Source organism: Acomys russatus, chromosome 18 (genome assembly GCF_903995435.1).
Source record: "Acomys russatus chromosome 18, mAcoRus1.1, whole genome shotgun sequence".
Taxonomy (NCBI): Eukaryota; Metazoa; Chordata; class Mammalia; order Rodentia; family Muridae; genus Acomys; species Acomys russatus.
Genome location: NC_067154.1, coordinates 37,238,488 through 37,258,336, shown reverse-complemented (window position 1 = coordinate 37,258,336; position 19,849 = coordinate 37,238,488). Strand labels below are relative to the sequence as shown.

At 34.7% G+C, this 19,849-nt stretch overlaps 1 protein-coding gene across 1 annotated transcript in view; it reads left to right on the top strand.

The window, feature by feature from the left end:
- Klhl1 (kelch like family member 1) overlaps positions 1-19,115 on the top strand; it is a 203,252-nt gene extending 184,137 nt beyond the window's left edge. The window contains exons 9-10 of the mRNA XM_051160901.1: positions 5,559-5,730; positions 18,877-19,115. Of these exons, the coding sequence (XP_051016858.1) occupies positions 5,559-5,730; positions 18,877-18,936 (232 nt within the window). The 3' untranslated portion in view covers positions 18,937-19,115. The remainder of the gene's footprint in view (positions 1-5,558; positions 5,731-18,876) is intronic.
- Positions 19,116-19,849: the final 734 nt, after the last annotated feature.

The following is a 19,849-nucleotide window of genomic DNA, read 5'->3' as shown; positions in this document are numbered from 1 at the left end:
TTTGAGAATTTGGATGGTGATACTTCCAGCGGTGTTTTATTTTTTAGTATTCTATAACTATCTTGGGTTGTTTTATGTTTCTATACAAGGATGAAAATTTTCCTTTTAATATCTGTGAAATTTTGAGTTGTGGTTTTGATATGGATTTGATACAAATTGATTCTGTAGATAATTGTTGGTAGATTGGCCATTTTAATAATATTGATCCTACTGATCTATGGGAATAGAAAAAAATCCTGTCTTCTGTTATCTTTATTTTTTCAATGTCTTTACCATAAAAACTTTCAGTTATTTGGTTAGAGTTACCCCATGGTGTTTTATATAACTTGAGGGTATTGCATTGTTTCCCTGATTTCCTTCTCAGCCTGTTTTTCATCTATATGTAGGAGGACTATTGATTACTGTAGCTTAATTTTATATGCAACTATTTTGCTGAAACTGTTTATCAGTTTAGGAATATCTCAATGGAATTTTTACAGGTCATCTGTATATACTATCATATCACATCTAAAGTTATTTTGGCTTCTTCCTTTCAAATTTCTTGTATCTGTTGAGAATTACTTCATATCTGAGTATGTGGTCAATCTTGGAGAAAGTCTATTAAGTTAAGAGAAGAAAATATACTCTTTCATTTGAGTGAAACTTTTGTCAATATTAGGTACATTTGGTTTATAATGTCACTTACCTCCAGCATTTCTCCTTTTGCCTAAATGACCTGTATATTGGTAAGAGAAAGGTACTGAAATCTCCCACTAGTAGAGTGTACATGTCAATATGTAATTTAAGCTATAGGGTGTTTCTCTTTTTGCTAAGTGCTCAGATGTTGTGAATTGTGATTCCTTCTTGGTGGAATGTTACTTTGATGAGTATGTAGTGTTCTTCCCTATCTCTTCTGATAAATTTTGGTTCAACGTCTATTTTGTCAAATATTAAAATAGCTACACCAACATTTTTCATAGGTCTTATTTGCATGAAACATCTATTTTCATTCTTTTATTCAGAGGTAATGTCTATCATTGTTTCCTGGATTCAGCACCAGATTCTTTGTTCTATATGCTTGGTGTTATGATTATTATGTGTAATAAGGAATTTATTTTCTGATTTAGTCTGTATTTTGTATCCTACATGCTTCTGTACCTTTTCTAGATTAGGGAATTTTATTCTATGAGTTTTAAAAGATATTTTCTTTGATTTTGACATAGGTTTCTTTTCCTTTCTCTTTGCATAGTATTCTTGGATTTGTTGTTTTCAGTATACTCTAGATTTCTTGGGTATTTGCCTAAATTTTTTAAGATTTAACATTTTCTTTGGCTGAGGTATCTATTTATTTTATCTTGTTTTCAATGAATGGGATTTTTAATTCCGTCTCCTGAATTTTGTTGGTGAAGATTGAATCTGAGGTTCCTGTTTCAGTTTCTACCTTGCATTTCAATTCTCACTTCACTTTCAGTTTTCACAATGATTTAATTTCCACTTTAATGTCTCGAGCTTTTTTTCACCCCATTGCACTGTTCATTTGTATTTTAATTGATTTTATTTATGGATTTGTTCATTTTCTGTTTAAGGTCCTTGAACATTTTTAATCACTATTTTAAAATTTTGGCTTTTTGTTTCAGTTCTCTTGCAATTCTCGGAGCCTAAAGTAATATTATAACTGGCTTTAGTGGAGACATATTTCCCTTGCTGTTATTAATTGTGTCTCTTTACTGGCACCTAGGCATCTGAGTCTCTAAATCTAGGTGTTGACATCTGGTTTTCTTTGTTGGGTTTGTTTCCTCCCTGTGGTTTACGTTGCAATATCTGAGTATTATGAATCTGTGGTGGCTGTAAACTGATTTAGAGGGCATTCTTCTGAATTCTTGCAATGTGTGACTCCTGCAAGTCCCAGTTAGAATCTCTTTCTAGGTATTTACTGATGATGCTCTGGAGTGAGGACCAGCCTGAGGTGGTCTACAGAAGGGATTAAGCTGGATCTGCCAATAGAATCAGTGGAGTCCCTATTGAATGGAGGAAGGGGAAATACAGAGCTCTGCATGTCCTCTGCTACAGGGTTAAGGATTAAACTAAAAAATTAAAATTCAAGAATATGAAAGAGAATGAGGATCCTCTACCTGGTTCCCTGGCTGATGTGGTTTCCAAGGAGAGAGTCTGAGATTGTTTTGTTTTTCTTTTCCTGATCTTTGTTTTCATTCTCACTTTGTTTTGTTGGCTGGTATACATATTAGGCTACAAATAATTCTATATTTAAATTTCCCCATCTAAATCTTGCTTTGAAATTTGAGTCAATAGACCATTTCCTTTCTAATAATCATTTGATATTTAAGACAAATTATCAATACTTATTTTTAATTAAAATGGTATCCTTAATGTACAGGAGTGATAATGATGCCTGAAGATTACTGCTGCTTCAAAAGTGCAGATTTAATTTTCAAATAAAAATGAACTCATATTGTGTGACTGTTACATGCCTTTAGCCGGTTTTCAATTTACAGCCAATTTTATCCACTATGTACTGCTGCTTCCCTTGCCTGAGGGCTGTAAAGTTTAATAGATATGATGCTACAAAGCTCACCAAGGTACCATGCAGGAGAAGGAGACAGACCAAATACAAAAGCAAAACTTTGCCACTGACTATTCTTTTCTTTTTTATAGTTTTATTGTTTAATAAACCAGCAAATAGTTTTTAAATACTTAAAATAACTTTTGTTCAAAAATAATAATGCTGTTATGTGATACACAGTTAATAGTTACATGATATTTTTATCCATCGGAAACAAACTTTTTCTGTTTATTTTTGATATTGATTTTCAAGACAGGATGTCTCTGTGTAACCCTGGATGTCCTAGACTCGCTTTGTAGACCAGGCTGGACTCGAACTCACAGTGATCTGCCTGCCTATGCCTCCCAAGTTCTGGGACTAAAGGCATGAGCCACCAAGCCCAATTATGTCAAAAAAGCAAAAAAAAAAATTTACTTTGAGGATAACTTGCCATGTGTCGAGGCAAACAGAAAACTCTGAACAGTTCTGAGTAGAAAAAAAATCTTTACAGATTCATGAATGTGAGAGGCAGTATTACAGGCCTGAATATTTCTGAGTATATGGTCATTTCTTACACATCTGTGATATAGCCTGTGTATCAGGAGTTGAAGGAAACGAATGACTTAGTATGCTTTCATTTGATTTTATATGCAATACATTTAATTAAATATATCAGCATATATATATGTGTGTGTATATATATATATATATATGTATATATATATATATATATATCATGGTTACTTTCCTCCAAAAAACAGCCTATCTAATAAAGAGGAGTGGTTACCTAGAAGACAATTTTCTCAATGATTGTACTAGTTTGCAATCCTAGAAGTAGATTTCTGTACAGTTTCTTCTCTTCAGTTGCCCCCATCATCTATTCAATTTGCAGTTCTGAATGAGGATTACGCATCCTACACAGGGACCTCATTGTTCATTCGCTTCTTGAAGTCTGTGTATTATAGTGTGGTTATCTTGTATTATGTGGCTAATATCTGCTTATAGTTGAGTATATACCGTATGTACTTTTCTGGGTCTAGGCTACCTCACTTAGGATGATCTTTTCTAGTTCCTTCCATTTGCCTGCAAAATTTAAAATTTCCTTGTTTTATATTGTTAATATAAAAAATATACCTTGTTAATAAGTGCGTAGTATTTCATTGTGCAAATATACCACAATTTCTTTATCCATTTATTGGTTGAAAGACATCTAGGTTGCTTCCAGATTCTGGCTGTTATGAGTAAAGTTTCTATGAAGATACGGAGCAAATGTCCTTGTATGGTGGAGCCTCTTTTGGGTATATGCCCAGGAATGGTATATTTGGGTCTTGAGATTGAACTATTCCTAGTTTTCTGAGAAAGCACCAGATTCATTTCTAAAGTAGTTGTACAAGTTTGCACTCCCACCAACAATGGTGGAGTGTTTCCCCTTTGTCCACATCCTTGCCAGCATGTGCTCTTACTTGAGCTTTTTATCTTAGCCATTTTGAGAGGTAGAAGGTGGAATCTCAGAGTTATTTTGAGTAGCACTCCTTGATGACTAAGGGCATTAAGCATTTCTTTAAGTGGTCCTCTGCCATTTGATACTCACAGGCAAACATCAGAGAGTATTATGGAAGAATTGAGGAATAGAAGGACCTGGAGAGGACAGAAGTTCTGCAAGGAGAACAATAGAACCAACAAATCCAGGCCTGGGGTCCGAGGTCTGTAGAGACTGACCCACCAACCAAGGACACCTGTTCAGGTGTTGTTGATAGGCAACATAATCTACTCGTGGGCCCCATAATATGGGTAATAGGTGCCACCTTTGACACAGACTCCGATGCCCATTTATTGATCATTTCTCACTGCTGGGGCAGCCTTGCCAGGTCACATAAAAACAGGAATCTGGTAGTCCAAATGAGACTTGGTAGACTATGGTCAGAAGAGAGGGGAGGAGGGCTCCTTCTTTCTGAGGTATAGGGACAGGGGTACGAAAGATGAGGGAGAGGATTACAATCTGGACACCAAGTGAATAAATGAAAAATTAAATTAAACAAAATTAAAATACTCCTAGAAGTAATAGATTAGGTTCTACTTCTTTGTCTTTCCTTGCCTTGTCATCTTTTGTTGTGATTTGTTTTGTTGCTCACAGACATCTGACTGGGATTATGTGGTGAAGAACCATGTTGGAATTTTTATGGGTATTGCATTGTTTGTGGAAATTTATTTTGAAAGTATTCATTTCATTTACCCATTTATATATTTTGGGATCTCTTTATTGTGGCATGTTTCTATATCATCCACTCTGGCCTGGAGCTCACACTTATATTGTACCCATGTCACACTTAATACTTATGTTTAAACAGCTGGCTACATTTTTTAAATTAGCTATATTTTAGCTTATATTCATTTCCTTTTTGAAACAGTATTTCCTGTATGCTTCTCAGGCTTGTCTTAAACTAGGTATATAGGTGAAGGAGTCCTTGGACACCTGTCCTCTTAGCCCACTCCCAATTTCTGGATTAATAGGTACATACCACCACAGCAAGATACCTACAGAATTTTGGAGCAAAATGTTTATTTATTTATTTTTTTTTTAGAAAGATTATCTAAGATTTTCATTGCCATTTAGGAAAAGGTTTCATCTACTCTGTATTCATATGGAGGTCCTCCCAGTTCCCAAGACATTAGTTTCCCTTCATTACAATAGCACTCCAACCTAGTTTAAAAACCTTCCTTTCCTGTGGAAAATATCAACTTACCTAACTATTCATCTTGAAAATAAGATCAGGACATTCATTTCTTATCAAATTAATCTTTATAAATTTGAGGATCCAAGTATGTTTTCAAATGCATTAAATCTTAGAATGAACAATATCATGGATATTACTTTCAGAATATTTAATTGTCAAAATTACTGAACCTAAGAGCAAAAGTTCTAAGTTTTCATTTTCAGATCATGTTTTTAAAAATTATGATTCAGGGAATAAAAGTTGAGTATGAGTATAAATTCTAGTATATTGTCCTTGATTTTTAGGTATGATCCAAAAACAGACACATGGACTATGGTGGCTCCTTTGAGTATGCCTCGAGATGCTGTTGGTGTCTGTCTCCTTGGTGACAGGCTATATGCTGTTGGTGGCTATGATGGACAAACATACCTCAATACCATGGAATCCTATGATCCACAAACTAATGAGTGGACACAGGTAAGATTGTTACAGGCATAAGTTACTAACAGAGTTTATTTAAGTTATGTTTTATGGAAGATGCTTATACTAATTGCAGGTTATCTAATAGAACCACTCTACAGCAAAGTGACTGGCTTAGTCATATGTATCATTAGAGCCTTGAAAAAATAGCTAATTCGTTTTGTATATTGTTTTCTTATACAGGTAATATTAAAATAAACTTATGCTACTAAAATATATTCATCTTTCAAAGAGACTTTATAGTGAGTCAGAATAAGGAACACTAAAAGATCTGAGTGATCTAAAGTAAAAAGTGGAAGTACAATATACTTGTACACAGAGCCATAACAGGATGTTTGGTTAAAATTGCCTGTAGCAAAAACTTGGAGCTTATAGAATGTGTCACTTCTTCCATACAGCTGTTTGCCTATGTGCATTACAGCTCTAAGTAAAAATTATCCCTTAGTAAAACTATAAAAAGCTATAAGTACTAATCTCATAACCACAAGCAGAAAATGGAGTAAAATATGTACTTAGTTGATTTTAAAGGAAATGCAAAAGGGATCCAAATAATGGCATCAGATGGAAAGCTCCATCGTCTTGAAAGATGAAGATAAATCATTGTCTCATCTTGAGTGAAAATATATCTTTGAATATATACTATAGTTAAAATAAGAATAGAATGCAAGAGAAACCATTCTGTTTGAAAAGCTCCAGAAAATATTAGCAGGGTAGACAGCAAGATAATTACAGGGAAAACTGTATAAGGAGAAAACATCTTGGACTATGTGGCTGTAATGACTTTGCTTATAGTAGAGTGACTGCAACATTCCTAGATGTGTTTCTCTAAATTAAATTGTTGTACACTTTCTGTTTACTTTTCTATTTCTCTACTTAGTTAATAGTAACAGTAACATATTCTTTCAACAAATAAAGTTTCCGTTGACGAGCACAGTGAAATTCAAACATTTATTTTGTGGAAACAAACAGCAGACATAGTTGTATGATTTAATAAGCTACAGGTTAAGATTTGGCTCATAATATGAAGAAAATTGTATCTAAAGGAGATTAATGAGTTTACACGAATCATATTTACATATATGTGCATATATGCCATCATTGATGATTCATCTTTAATGATGAGTTTTATCTCAGTAGGTGTATTCAGATGTACTAACATCTAAGCACAATTCCAAAGTTATCATTCCTGCATTGTAAATAATTCTTTCTCCAAAACCAAAACTCTAGAATGCAATAAAAATACACATATTTGCTAGAATTAGGAAAATAAAAGAAAGATATTGCAGGAGAAAGATCACTATTAAAACTAAGTATTTCGACTTTCCAATTTTTTCTACAATTGGAAGAGAATTTTTTACCCAAAGGGCATCAGGTATAAGAAAAACAAGAATTTTTTTATATTATTGGTCAAAATGCTGCAGGATATATTTGGATGTTTCACATTGCTATATCCCAAGTGTTTCCACAACAGATACTGTGTAAATTAAATAGTGATTTATTTGTTTGAAAAAAGTCCTACTTCATTGTTGTGATTTTTACACAAAGTACTAATAAAAATGAACAGTAAATGAGTGGAATTTACAGAACCTAATGATGTAATGTAATATCTTCATTAAATATTTATCATAAAGTATCATTATGCTCATCACTTCACAAAAATAGAAATCAAAATAATGTATGTGATAACAATAGGTTTAAGTTTCCTAGAGACCTCTTTTCACATCTTTATTTAAAATTTCACTCTCTGGATCACATAGCATTTTACAAACAGAAAATTGGTTTTATTAAAATATTGTTTTAATATAATGAACATATAATTTTTAAATACTAAATTAAATATTTTAATTTCATATCTTTTCATCTCTTAGACTTTTAAGGCTCTTGAGGGACTATAAGAGGAGACTCTTTAGACACATAGAGACTATATATATATATATATATATATATATATATATATATATATATATATATATGTGTGTGTGTGTGTGTGTGTACATATATATATATATATATATATATATTCCTTTTTGAAATGTTCATTATGCCAATGTACATTCGCTCAAAAAGCTTATCATTTTTATTCAATTTCTATACTAATGCACGTGAATTTTCTTGGCAAGCTCTCACAAAGTGCTAATCTTCAGAATAAAAAAGCAAAAACTCTGAAAATATTCAAGAATACATAAAATTTTTAAAGCCTGGCAGGTTGGATAGAAGTATAGTACTGAAACAATTGTTCTCTGAGGAAGACTCATATGTGCACATCTGTGCATTAATGTGTTTTACTCTGCCATTAACATTGAGCTCAATCATTCCACTTGGTTAGAGAAAATGTGTCTGAAACACAAAAGTAAATTCATCTTCCTCTCACCTAGGTAAAGTTACATTGGAATTTGCACTTCCAGGGGGCTCTCAGCGTGCCTCTGTGCTATGTGCCCTTCAAGCCATAAAAATTCAGAACTATTGTTTATGTTGTAAGAGAGATGCCAATGTTTGTTACATAAGTTAATTGAGGAGTATCATTATTCTCTTGTCTGAATTAAATTTGTCTCTACCTAATTTATATAGAGAAAGTTGTTGAAAGGTAACAAGATCACATGGTACCACATCTACACCATCGCTCGACTGTTCTACTTGATTCTGTATCAACCTTTTAAGGACACCATGATGAAATGTATAATTTTGGTTTTGGTGGGGAGACAATGAGAAATATTTTAAAATATATGAGTTAAGTTGGTTAAAATAATATATATATATATATATATATATATATATATATATATATATATATATATATATATAATTTCAAGTAAGCCAAGATGGCAGGACCCAATGCTTACCATGTCTAGGGAGCAGAGTATCAGATGCTATGAAACCAACTGAAGTGAAGGAGTTGGGGAGGATCAGAACCAGCCCCCACTCCATCATGGCCAGATGTTCCCCAAGTCGAGGAGTCACAAGCTTTGAGCACCCTGCACTGCACCAAAAACTCAAGCAGAGAGCAGGAAGCCTCAGGGAAACCAGATCTCCACAGCCAAACCAGTGAGTGAATGGGCTGCTCGATCCAAAACACCGACTTGGGGCCTTAACAGTCAGAACAGGAAAACAGAGGAGTTGGGAAGGACTAGAGCCAGCACCCCACTACACATACACTCACACATGTACAACTCCAGCAACCAGAAGTCAGGGCCTGGGATCCAAAATCAGGAACTTCTAACGACCTGCACTCTTTGCATACTCAAATTCAGGCAGTTCCCTGGGGAGCAGAGGATCAGAGGCAGTGAAACTGATAAGTAATCCATAACAATGAATTTTATGTTTCTCAGAGGGGGACAAACTGGGAGTTTACAGCTGGTCCCTAGTCTGGGAGCTATGAACTGTGAGAACCTTGTACTCTCCACATAGCGGACCCTCGAGAACAGCATCTGGGTTCCAGATACAGCATTTGGGCCTCCAAGTCACTTTTCTCCTCTGCTGCTGATCCCCATGAAGAGACAAAGTGGACAGTGGAAATCTGCTGAATCCGGAATCCTAGATGGCAGATGCTCAGATGAATTTAAGTTAAAGGAGGACAGTGTCTGCTAGGCCTGTAAACCCAAAAGCTGCCTTCCGAAGGAACCTTCTCCCTTAACTGCCGTCTTAAAAACCGGAGTACCCAGAGAAGATGGCCATAGGAAGGAATAAGAACACAATCAACAAAACCCCAGGACAGCATGGCTCCGCCAAAAATCGCAAAAAAGAAACGGATACTTTAATGCTGCTAAATTCAGGAAAATGACCTTAAAGCTATGCCTGTGAAGTTATTTTAGGAATATAAAGAAGAAATGAATAGATCCTTCCAAGAATTACAGGAAAAGACAAATAAATGAATAGAAGTCATCAAGGACAAACAGGAAATCACAATCAAACTGGTGAAGGAAATGATTAAAGCTATTGAAGACATGAAAATGGAATTAGAATCAGTTAAGAAAACACAAACCTAAAAAACTCTGGAAATGGAAAACTTAGAGATCAGGCATCATAGAAGTAAGTTTCACCAACAAAATACAAGAGATAGAGAAAATAATCTAAGGCACTGAAGACACCATTGAAGACATTGATACATCTCTCAAAGAAAATATAAAAACAGAAAAATTAGTGACACAAGATATCCAAGAAGTCAAGGATATAACCTCAGAATAATAGGAAGAAATGAAAAAGAAGAGTACAGGGTCCAAGGAACAAAAAATATTTTAAACAAATCATAGACGAAAATTTCCCCATCTAAAGAAAGAGATGCCTTAAAAACACAAAAGGTTTACAAAGCACCAAATACACTAGAAGAAAAAAGAAATTCTTCCTACCACATAATAATCAAAGCACTAAATCTACAGAAGAAAGAAAGACATTAAAAGCAGCAAGGGAAAATGGCCAAGTAAGATATAGAGGCAGACCCATGAGAATCACACCTGACTTCTCAACAGAGATTATAAAAAAACAGAAGAGTTTGGAGTGATGTCATGCAGATACTGAAGCCACAGATGCCAATACAGACTGCTATATCCAGAAACCTTCCAATCACCATAGATGGAAAAAACAAGATATTCCATGACAAAACCAAACAATATCTGTGAACTAAACCAGCCCTGCAGAAGATATTAGAAGAAACATCCAACCAATGAGGTCAAATACATAATATATAATGGTATATAGATAATTTCATAACAGAAAGCCAAAAGAAAAGCAGCATAGCCACACACTATCACCACCAAAATCTCAATAAAAGGAACAAATAATCACTGGTCACTAATATCCTTCAACATCAATGGCCTCAACTCTCCAATAAAAATACACACACTAACAGAATATCTGTGGAAAGAGAATCTTTCTGCTCCATTCAGGAAATACAACTCAGCAATAAAGATAGATATTACCTGAGAGTAAAGGGCTAAAAAATAGTTCTCCAAGCAAATGGACCCTACAAACAAGCAAGAGTAGCCATTCCAATACCTAATAAAATGAACTTTCAACTAAAATTAATCAAGAATTATAAGGAAGGCCACTTCATCCTCAACAAAGGAAAATTCCACCAAGTGGATATCACATTCCTAAATATCTATGCCCCAAATACATGGGCAACCACTTTCATAAAAGAAACACTTTTAAAGCTTAAATCAAACATTGATCCCAACACATTAATAGTAGGATACTTTAACACCCCACTCTCACCAATGGACATATAATCCAGGAAGAAACTAAATAGAGAAATAATGAAGCTAACAGAGGTCATGAATCAATGGACTTAACAGACATCCACAGAACTTTTCACCAAAACACAAAAGAATATACCTTATTCTCATCTCCTCACAGAGCCTTCTCCAAAATTGATCATATATAGTAGATCACAAAGCAAGGCTCAGCAGATACAAGGAAGTTGAAATGTTCTGCTGTATGTTATCAGACCCCCTGGAACTAAAGCTAAATTTCAACAACAATAGAAATAACAAACAACCTGCACATATCGAAACTGAACAATGGTCTACTCCATGACATCCAGGTCAAGGTTGAAATAAAGAAAGAAATTAAAGAATTCCTAGAATTTAATGAAAATGCAAGCATACCATACCCAAAGCTATGGGACATAATAAAAGCAGTGCTTAGAGGAAAGTTATTACCACTAAGTGCCTTCATAAAAAATTGAAGATATCTCATACAAGCAACTTAACTGTACATGTAAAAGCTGAGGGAATAAAAGAAGCAGACACACCCAACAGCAGGCTAGAAGTAATCAAACTTAGTGTTAAAATCAATAAATTAGAAACAAAGAAAACAATTCAAATAAGCAAGGAAACCAAGAGCTGGTTCTTTGACAAAATCAATAAGATAGACAAAACATTAGCCAAACAAACAGAAAAGAAAAGTGAAATATAACAACAGATACAGAGGAAATCCAAAGAATCATTCGGTCTTACTTCAAAAGCCTATATGTCACAAACTTTGAAAATCTAAATGATACAGACATTTTTCTTGACAAATTCCACTTATCAAAGTTGAATCAAGATTAGGCAAACAAATTACATAGTCCTCTGCCCCCTAAGGAAATAGAAGCAGCTATCCAAAGTCTCTCAATCAAAAAAAGCCCAGGGACAGATGGATTCAGCAGAGAGTTCCACCAGACATTCAAACAAGAAATAGAAGATCACTATGAAGCCACAGTCACCTAAGTAACTAAGCCACACAAAAACTGAATAAAAAGGTTTTTAGGCAAATTTCCATTATGAACATTGATACAAAAATATTCAAAAAAACTGAATCCAAGAATATATCAAAAATCTCATCCACCCTGACAAAGTCTGATATGTTCCAGTCAGGCAGTGTGGTTCAATATATGGAAATCCATCAATGTAATCAACCATATAAATAAACTGAAAGGAGGAAAAATAGATGATCATCTCCTTAGATGACGAAAAAGCATTTGACAAAATCCAACACCCATTCGTGTTAATAGTCTTAAAGAGATCAGGCATACAAAGCACATACCTAAACATAGTAAAAGCAATATACAGCAAGCCTATAGTCAAAATCAAATTAAATGGAGAGAAATTTAGATCAATTCCACTGAAATCACAGACAAGACAAGGCTGTCCACTCTCTCCATATCTCTTCAATACAGTACTTGTAGTAATAGCTAGTGCATTAAAACAACTAAAGGAGATCAGGGTGAGTTAACTGTACAATACATTCAAATTGGAATGGAAGAAGTCAAAGTATCAGTATTCATAAATAACGTGACAATATATAAAAGTGACCCCAAAAATCCTACCAAGGAACTCCTACAACTGATAAATACCCTCAGCAAAGTGGCTGGAAACAAAATCAACTAAAAAAAAGTCAGTAGCCAACCTATATACAAGTGACAAATGGGCTGAGAATGAAATTAGGGAAATTACAATAACCAAACATAACCAAACATAACCAAAAATAACCAAACAATAACATAACAAAACAATAACCAAAAATAACATAAGGTATCTTGGTGTAATTCTAACCAAGCAATTGAAAGACATATAAAATAACTTCAAGTCTCTAAAGCAGGAAATTGAAGAAGATATAAGAAGATAGAAAGATATCCCATACTTGTGGATTGGGAGAATCAACATAGGAAAAAAGGGCCATCTTATCAAAAGATAGCTACAGATTCAGTGCCATCATTTTCAAAATACTTAAACAATTTTTTACAGACCTTTAAAGATCCATTCTCAAATTCATATGGAAAAACAAAAAACCTAGAGTAGCTTAAACAATTCTGTAAAATAAATGATCTTCTAAAGTAATTTCCATCCCTGATCTCAAGCTGGACTATAGAAAAACAGTAATAATAACAGCATGGTACTGGCATAGAAATAGGCTGGTTGACCAATGTAATGAAATTGAAGACTCAGAGAGAAACCCTCAGCACTACCAACAACTGATTTTTGACAAAGAGGCCAAAACCATACAATGGAAAAAAGGTAGTTTCTTCAACAAATGGTGCTGGTTTAACTGTATGTATACATGTAGGAAAATACAAATAGATCCATATATATATCACACTACACAAAATTAAAGTCCAAATGGATTAAATACTTCAACATAAAAACAGACACACTAAATCTATTAGAAGATAAAGTGGGGAAGAGCCTTGAACTCATTTGCACAGGAGACAACTTCCTGAACAGAACATCAACAGCTCAGGCTCTAAGACCAACAATTAATAAAATGGACCTCATGAAACTAAAAAGCTACTGTAAGGCAAAGGAAAGGACACTGTCAACAGAATAAAATGACAGCCTACAGACTGGGAAAAGATCTTCACCAACCCTACATTAGACAATGGACTAATATCCAAAATCTATAAAGAATTCAATAAATTAAACATCAACAAACCAAATAGTCTACTGAATAAATGGAGGACAGAGCTAATCATAGAATTTACAACAGAGGAACATCAAATGGCTGAGAAGCACTTAAAGAAAAGCTTAATGTCTTTAGTCATCAGGGAAATGCAAATAAAAACAACGCTGAGATTGCATCTTACACCCTTCAGAATTGCAAAAATCAAAAAACACATGTGATAGCACATGCTGGCAAGGATGTAGAAAAAGGGGAACACTTCTCCATTGATGGTGGGAGCGCAAACATGTCAATATCGTGCTTTTCTCAGAAATCTGGGAATAGTGCTACCACTATAGTGGTCCAGTTATTCAACTCCTGGACATACACCTGAAAGATGTTCCACTATACAACAAGGACATTTGCTTAACTATGGTTTTATGTCTAGATAGATGTTTTAAGCTGATAAAGATGAAATATGATAGATATTGATTTATATTCAGAATTTTAGATGTTCCAAGATGAGAAAGATGTTTTCTTCAAGGTTGGCAAATACGAGTAGCCAAAACACCATGAATGTAACATTTATATAATTCCTGATTGTTTCGTGGTTCTTCTTGCTGTAGGTAGTTTATTGTATATAGGTAAAATAATATAAATGTATATGTAAAAAAATTAAAATAATAAAAAACTATGTCCATAGCAGCTTTATTTGTAATAGCCAGAATCTGGAAACAATCAATATATCCCTCAACAGAAGAATGGATAAAGAAACTGTGGCACATTTACACAACGGAATGCTATTCAGCTATTAAAAAGAAGGAAATCTTGAAATTTGCAGAGAAATGGCTGGGACTAGAAAAGGGCATCCTGAGTGAGGTAACCCAAATCCAGTTATGAGGACTTGAATCTGGACTATCAGCAAAGTGCTGAGAGTTGTATGGAAGAGTGGGGAGATGCTAGGACAGGGAGGGGTCAGGAGTTCCATGGGGTGTCCATCAAAACCTGTGGATCTGGACACTGGGGTACCTACATAAACTTATGCACCAACCAAGGTAAATGAATGCAGAGAACCTTGACCCCTTGTGCAGATGCAGACAATGGACAGCTAATTCTCCTCTGCAAGGCATGGCATGATCAAGTGCAGCTGAACCTCTGACATGCACTCTAGTACTCATGATTTGATTACTGACCCTTGGCAGGACAGCCTTGCAGCCACACAGAGGAAGGAGATGCAGGCTAACCTTATAGGCGGTGTAAAGACAGTGGGGTAGAAGGCGCCCAACCCCCATCAGAGGTCCAGGGGAGGGGAATAGGGAAGAAGAGGAAGGGAGGGTAGGAACGGGAAGATAGGAGGAGAGTATAACAGTTGTGATGCAATGTGAACAAATATAATAAATAAAGAAAATATAATTATATACTTAATTTTTGTGCCATAAATATGGAATGGTTAAAGCAGACTGATTAAGTTTTTGGTAAAGAAATGCTCTACACTCTGATATATGGTCCATAGGTAAAAATCTTTTCCGGCTGTAAATAAAATCTTAAATGTGGCCAAAAAAGGAGGCAGAGAGTTAATTAACCTCTTAAGTAAGTGGGAATGATTTGGCTTTTAAAAATCATCATCTGTAACAGCTAGAGGAATATTGCATGACAAATTTCACTAAGCAAGAAATGAAGTGAAAAACATTAAGTCTGGGGAAATGGATAAACAAACTCTACATTACGTATAACCAGAAACCGTGCTAAAGATTCTTTTCTTTAAAAGATGCGTAGTGAAGTGTGTTCATTATTAGCAATGAATATGAATTGTACTTAAATTATTGGATTAGAAATGTTTAAAAATGATTAGGAGAAGGCGAGAGAAGCAAATCATTTCTATGCAAGATAAAATTATAACACAGAGTAGAAAACAGGAAGGATGAGAGAAATAATCTATTTGGAGATATATAGGAACCTTGATGATTACCTTGAATTCCCAGGGGTCCCCCATGTTGCTTGACAGGCTGGATAGTCTTTTCATTCACAGACATTAAGAAAATAAAAAGGAAATTGAGAGAAAACAGTAAAACCACCTGTGAAATTACACATTTATCATAAAAGGGGAAGCTTATTGCCCACAAAATACTCAAATCTATGTATGAGGGTATAAGTATACAGATTATAAGTAAAGTTTCTCAAACTATTTATAGCATAGTACGCAGCACTTAATATAGTAAATATGTGTCAGAGAGCATTGGGGAAACTTTAAAAATATATAACCATTCAACCCTTCTGTTTGTTCAATTTCTTTCATTTCCTTTTCTTTTTTTAAATTTTTTTTCTTTTTTTATTATTAATTTATTTATATTACATCTCAGTTGTTAGCCCCTCCCTTGTATCCTCCCATTCCTCCCTCCCTCCCGCTTCCCCCCTATTCCCCTCCCCTATGGCTGTGACTGAGGGAGACCTCCTCCTCCTGTATATGCTCATAGGGTATCGAGTCTCTTCTTGGTGACCTGTTATCCTTCCTCTGAGTGCCACCAGGCGTCCCCATCCAAGGGACATGGTCAAATATGGGGCACCAGAGTTTGCGTGAAAGTCAGATCTCCTTCTCCACTTAACGGTGGAGAATGTCCTGTCCATCGGCTAGTCTGGGTAGGGGTTCGAAGTTTACTGCCTATATTTTCCTTGGCTGGTGCCATAGTTTGAGGAGGCCCCCAGGGCCCAGATCTGCCTGTAGTTTTCTGGGACCCTCTGGATCCTTCTATTCACTCATTCTCCCAGGCTTCTCACCCCTAAAGTCTCAACAGAATGTCCTCTCCTCTGACCCACTTTCCTGGTAGGTAAAGTTTTTCATGGGGATGTACCCCTTGGACTAGTGTCTCAATATAAGTGAGTATATACCATTTAACTCTTTTTGCTTCTGGGTGAACTCACTCATTATGATAATTTCTAGTTCAATCCATTTGTCCACAAATTTCGGAAATTCCTTGTTTTTAATAGCTGAGTAGTTAGACAAACTGTTAGCCGATCTAACTAAAAGACAGAGAAACACTAACCAAACAAACAAAATCAGAAATGAAAAGGGAGACATAACAACAGACACTGAAGAAATACAAAGAATCATAAGAACCTACTTTAACGGCATTTATGCCACAAAATTTGAAAATCTAAGGGAAATGGACAATTTCCTCAACCAATTCCACTTGCCAAAATTGAATCAAGACCAGATAAACAAATTAAATAGCCCTATTTCGCCTATAGAAATAGAAGCAACCATTGATAGTCTCCCATCCAAAAAAAAAACCAAAAAAACAAAAAACAAAAAACAAACAAAACAAAACAAAAAACCAGGGTTTCAGCGCAGATTTCTACCTGTCCTTCAAAGAGGAGCTAATACCGATACTATTCAAGCTATCCTGAAAGATAGAAACGGATGGAATATTACCAAATTCATTCTATGAGGCCACAGTCACATTGATACCTAAACCCCACAAAGACCCAACAAAAAAAGAGAATTTCAGACCAATTTCTCTTATGAACATTGATGCAAAAATACTCAACAAAATACTCACAAAGCGAATACAACAGCATATCAAAGACATCATTCACTATGACCAGGTAGGCTTCATTCCAGGCATGCAGGGATGGTTTAACATATGGAAATCCATCAATGTAATCTACCATATAAACAAACTGAAAGAGAAAAACCACATGATCATCTCTTTAGATGCAGAAAAAGCATTTGACAAAATCCAACACCCATTTATGTTTAAAGTTCCTTTTCTTTTAAACCATCACCAACAGTTTCTTTTTGAAGTCCATAGAGCATATGTAGAAATTGGTCCAGGTTCTTCATATTTTGGAAAAAATGCCTTCTATGACTTTCATAATAGTTGACAAATGAAAAGTTCAGATAATGAAAGATAGTCAATGCTTTAAATTGCCTTCTCTCCTGTGGGATTTGCACTGTTCCTTGGTACTCAATTCCCTTATTTGTCATATGGATAGTATACAGGTGATGATACACGGTGTGATATTAAAATGACTGTAACATGGGCTGAAGGGATGGCTCAGAGGTTAAGAGCACTGACTGTTCCTCCCAGCAGTCCTGAGATCAATTCCCAGCAACCACATGGTGGCTCACAACCATCTATAGCATGATCTGATATCCTCTTCTGGCCTGCAGGTGTACATGCAGGCAGAGCATTGCATACAAAATAATAAATAAATCTTTTAAAAAATCATTGTTGCAAAATTTATAAAGTGTGATCCAGGAACAGTATCAATGTATGCCCCTGTCTCTTCAAGTTTCAGGACAATGTTCTCTTTAAAAAAAAAAAAAAAGTAATACTACCTTAACTTGGTTTTTGCAAATAATTTATTAACTGAAGGAATAGCAGAAATTATATGAATTTTGCTAATATTCTGAGGGGTTCATTAGCAGCACTAAATACGTTTAGAAGAATTAGTAGGTAAATAGTTAATGAAACTCTTAGAAGGATTTCATTAAATCTTACATATTTAGAAGCTTTACTGTGTTTTTCTTAGTAAGAAAATCATATGAAGATGTTTGGCTTTATTTCATCTTTATCATTTTGTTACTTCATAATTTTACATGATGTTTTATCATTTCTTATATGTGATATTTTAAGACAACCAAACACAAAATTATAACTTAATTATACATCTATGGATTACATCCAAATGATGTGTTTGATTAGATTGTTTCTGAAATATTTAGTTTAATATGTATTTATCAATGTTTATATTTGGGACATTTTATACAATGCTCATGCTCATTTTAATGATAATCATATTATAAAACACATTTAATAAGCATTGTACCAAATTTATATTTATGAGCCATAAGAAAATTATTGAAGATACTACTTTGTGAGTTGTCTGTACCTTGGTTGAATATATAATACATTTAATGCCAGAGGATATCTGTGGAAATAACTTTGAAATAATAGCAGTGCTATAACTTTTATAATGAAATATAACAAGTACATCCATGAAGTAAATTTTGTTGGAATGTTTTTATCTTAAATTCATTTCACTCAAACCTACTTTTTTGTTGTTAAAATTCTTTATGGGTGATTCCATGTTTTATCATCTTAATATAAAGTAGTTGTTCTTTTTGAAATAGAAATTTCAGTGATTTCGTTGTCTTTTCTATCTGTGACTACAATGGAATAATGTAAGCACAGTTATTAATGTTTTTCATGTGTATAATTTGAAATGTCTCACAATTTTTGTATCATTCTATGATGGTAACCTTTGTCTCTGTTCCATCTTATTCAACAGATGGCTTCTTTGAATATCGGGAGAGCAGGTGCCTGTGTGGTTGTCATCAAGCAACCTTGACAGACTTGTATATTTTGGGGGGTTTTCTTTGCCACTGTGGTTGTTTTATATCAGATGGTAAGGATAAGGAAGGGATTCCTGAGATAAGAACGTCTCAGGAACTGGATTTTTATAGATTTACTTGCTGGTGCCAAAAGGAGTAAAAGGTCAAACAGAATTAAGGGAAAAAAAGAAATCACCAGACACCAAATTTGGTCAATTTATAGTTAGTTGAGGAACAGTTATCGGTAATGTTTTGTATTGTAGCATAAAATAACTAGAGTTACCAAAGGCTGGTTTATTAAAAGAGACTCATATTTGTGATATAGACAGTTCCTTAATGACAGAAACCTGTTCTTATAATCTGTGAGGACATCCAACAGGCAGCCAAGAGGAGAAGTTATGATATTTCATCTCACAAAATCTGATTGACTTGGTGTTTTTCTAACCAGATGTGACAATACTAGGAAACAGAATGTTTTGTTCAAACAAATGTGCTTGTTTCTTGTTTTCCTCAGCTATGAAAACAGTTAGAGAGACAGATGACTGTTTCTTACTTGCATTCAGAAAACAAACTGCCCTGCTAATCAAAGCTGCAAATTGTATCTAAAACGATGACTGAATTTTATTGCAACTGTGTCATCAGTCTGAGACTGGCAAACACAAAGGTCTTTTCAATAAGCTTGCCACATCCCTTTCCAAGGTCAACACACTGAGCCAAAGAGGCAGTAGTACAGCTATAGGCGTTTGCCTCATGCAGAGTTCAATATAAGCATGGATGCTAGTTATTCTGAATGTTAATATACCCACTGCATGCTAAAGTCCCTTACAGTTTTGTTCTTTAAAACAAGACTTACAGTTTTGAGACAAAAATTTCCAGCTCATTAAATGGGGATGATTATGACAACTGCTGGAAGGATGACTGAATACAGAT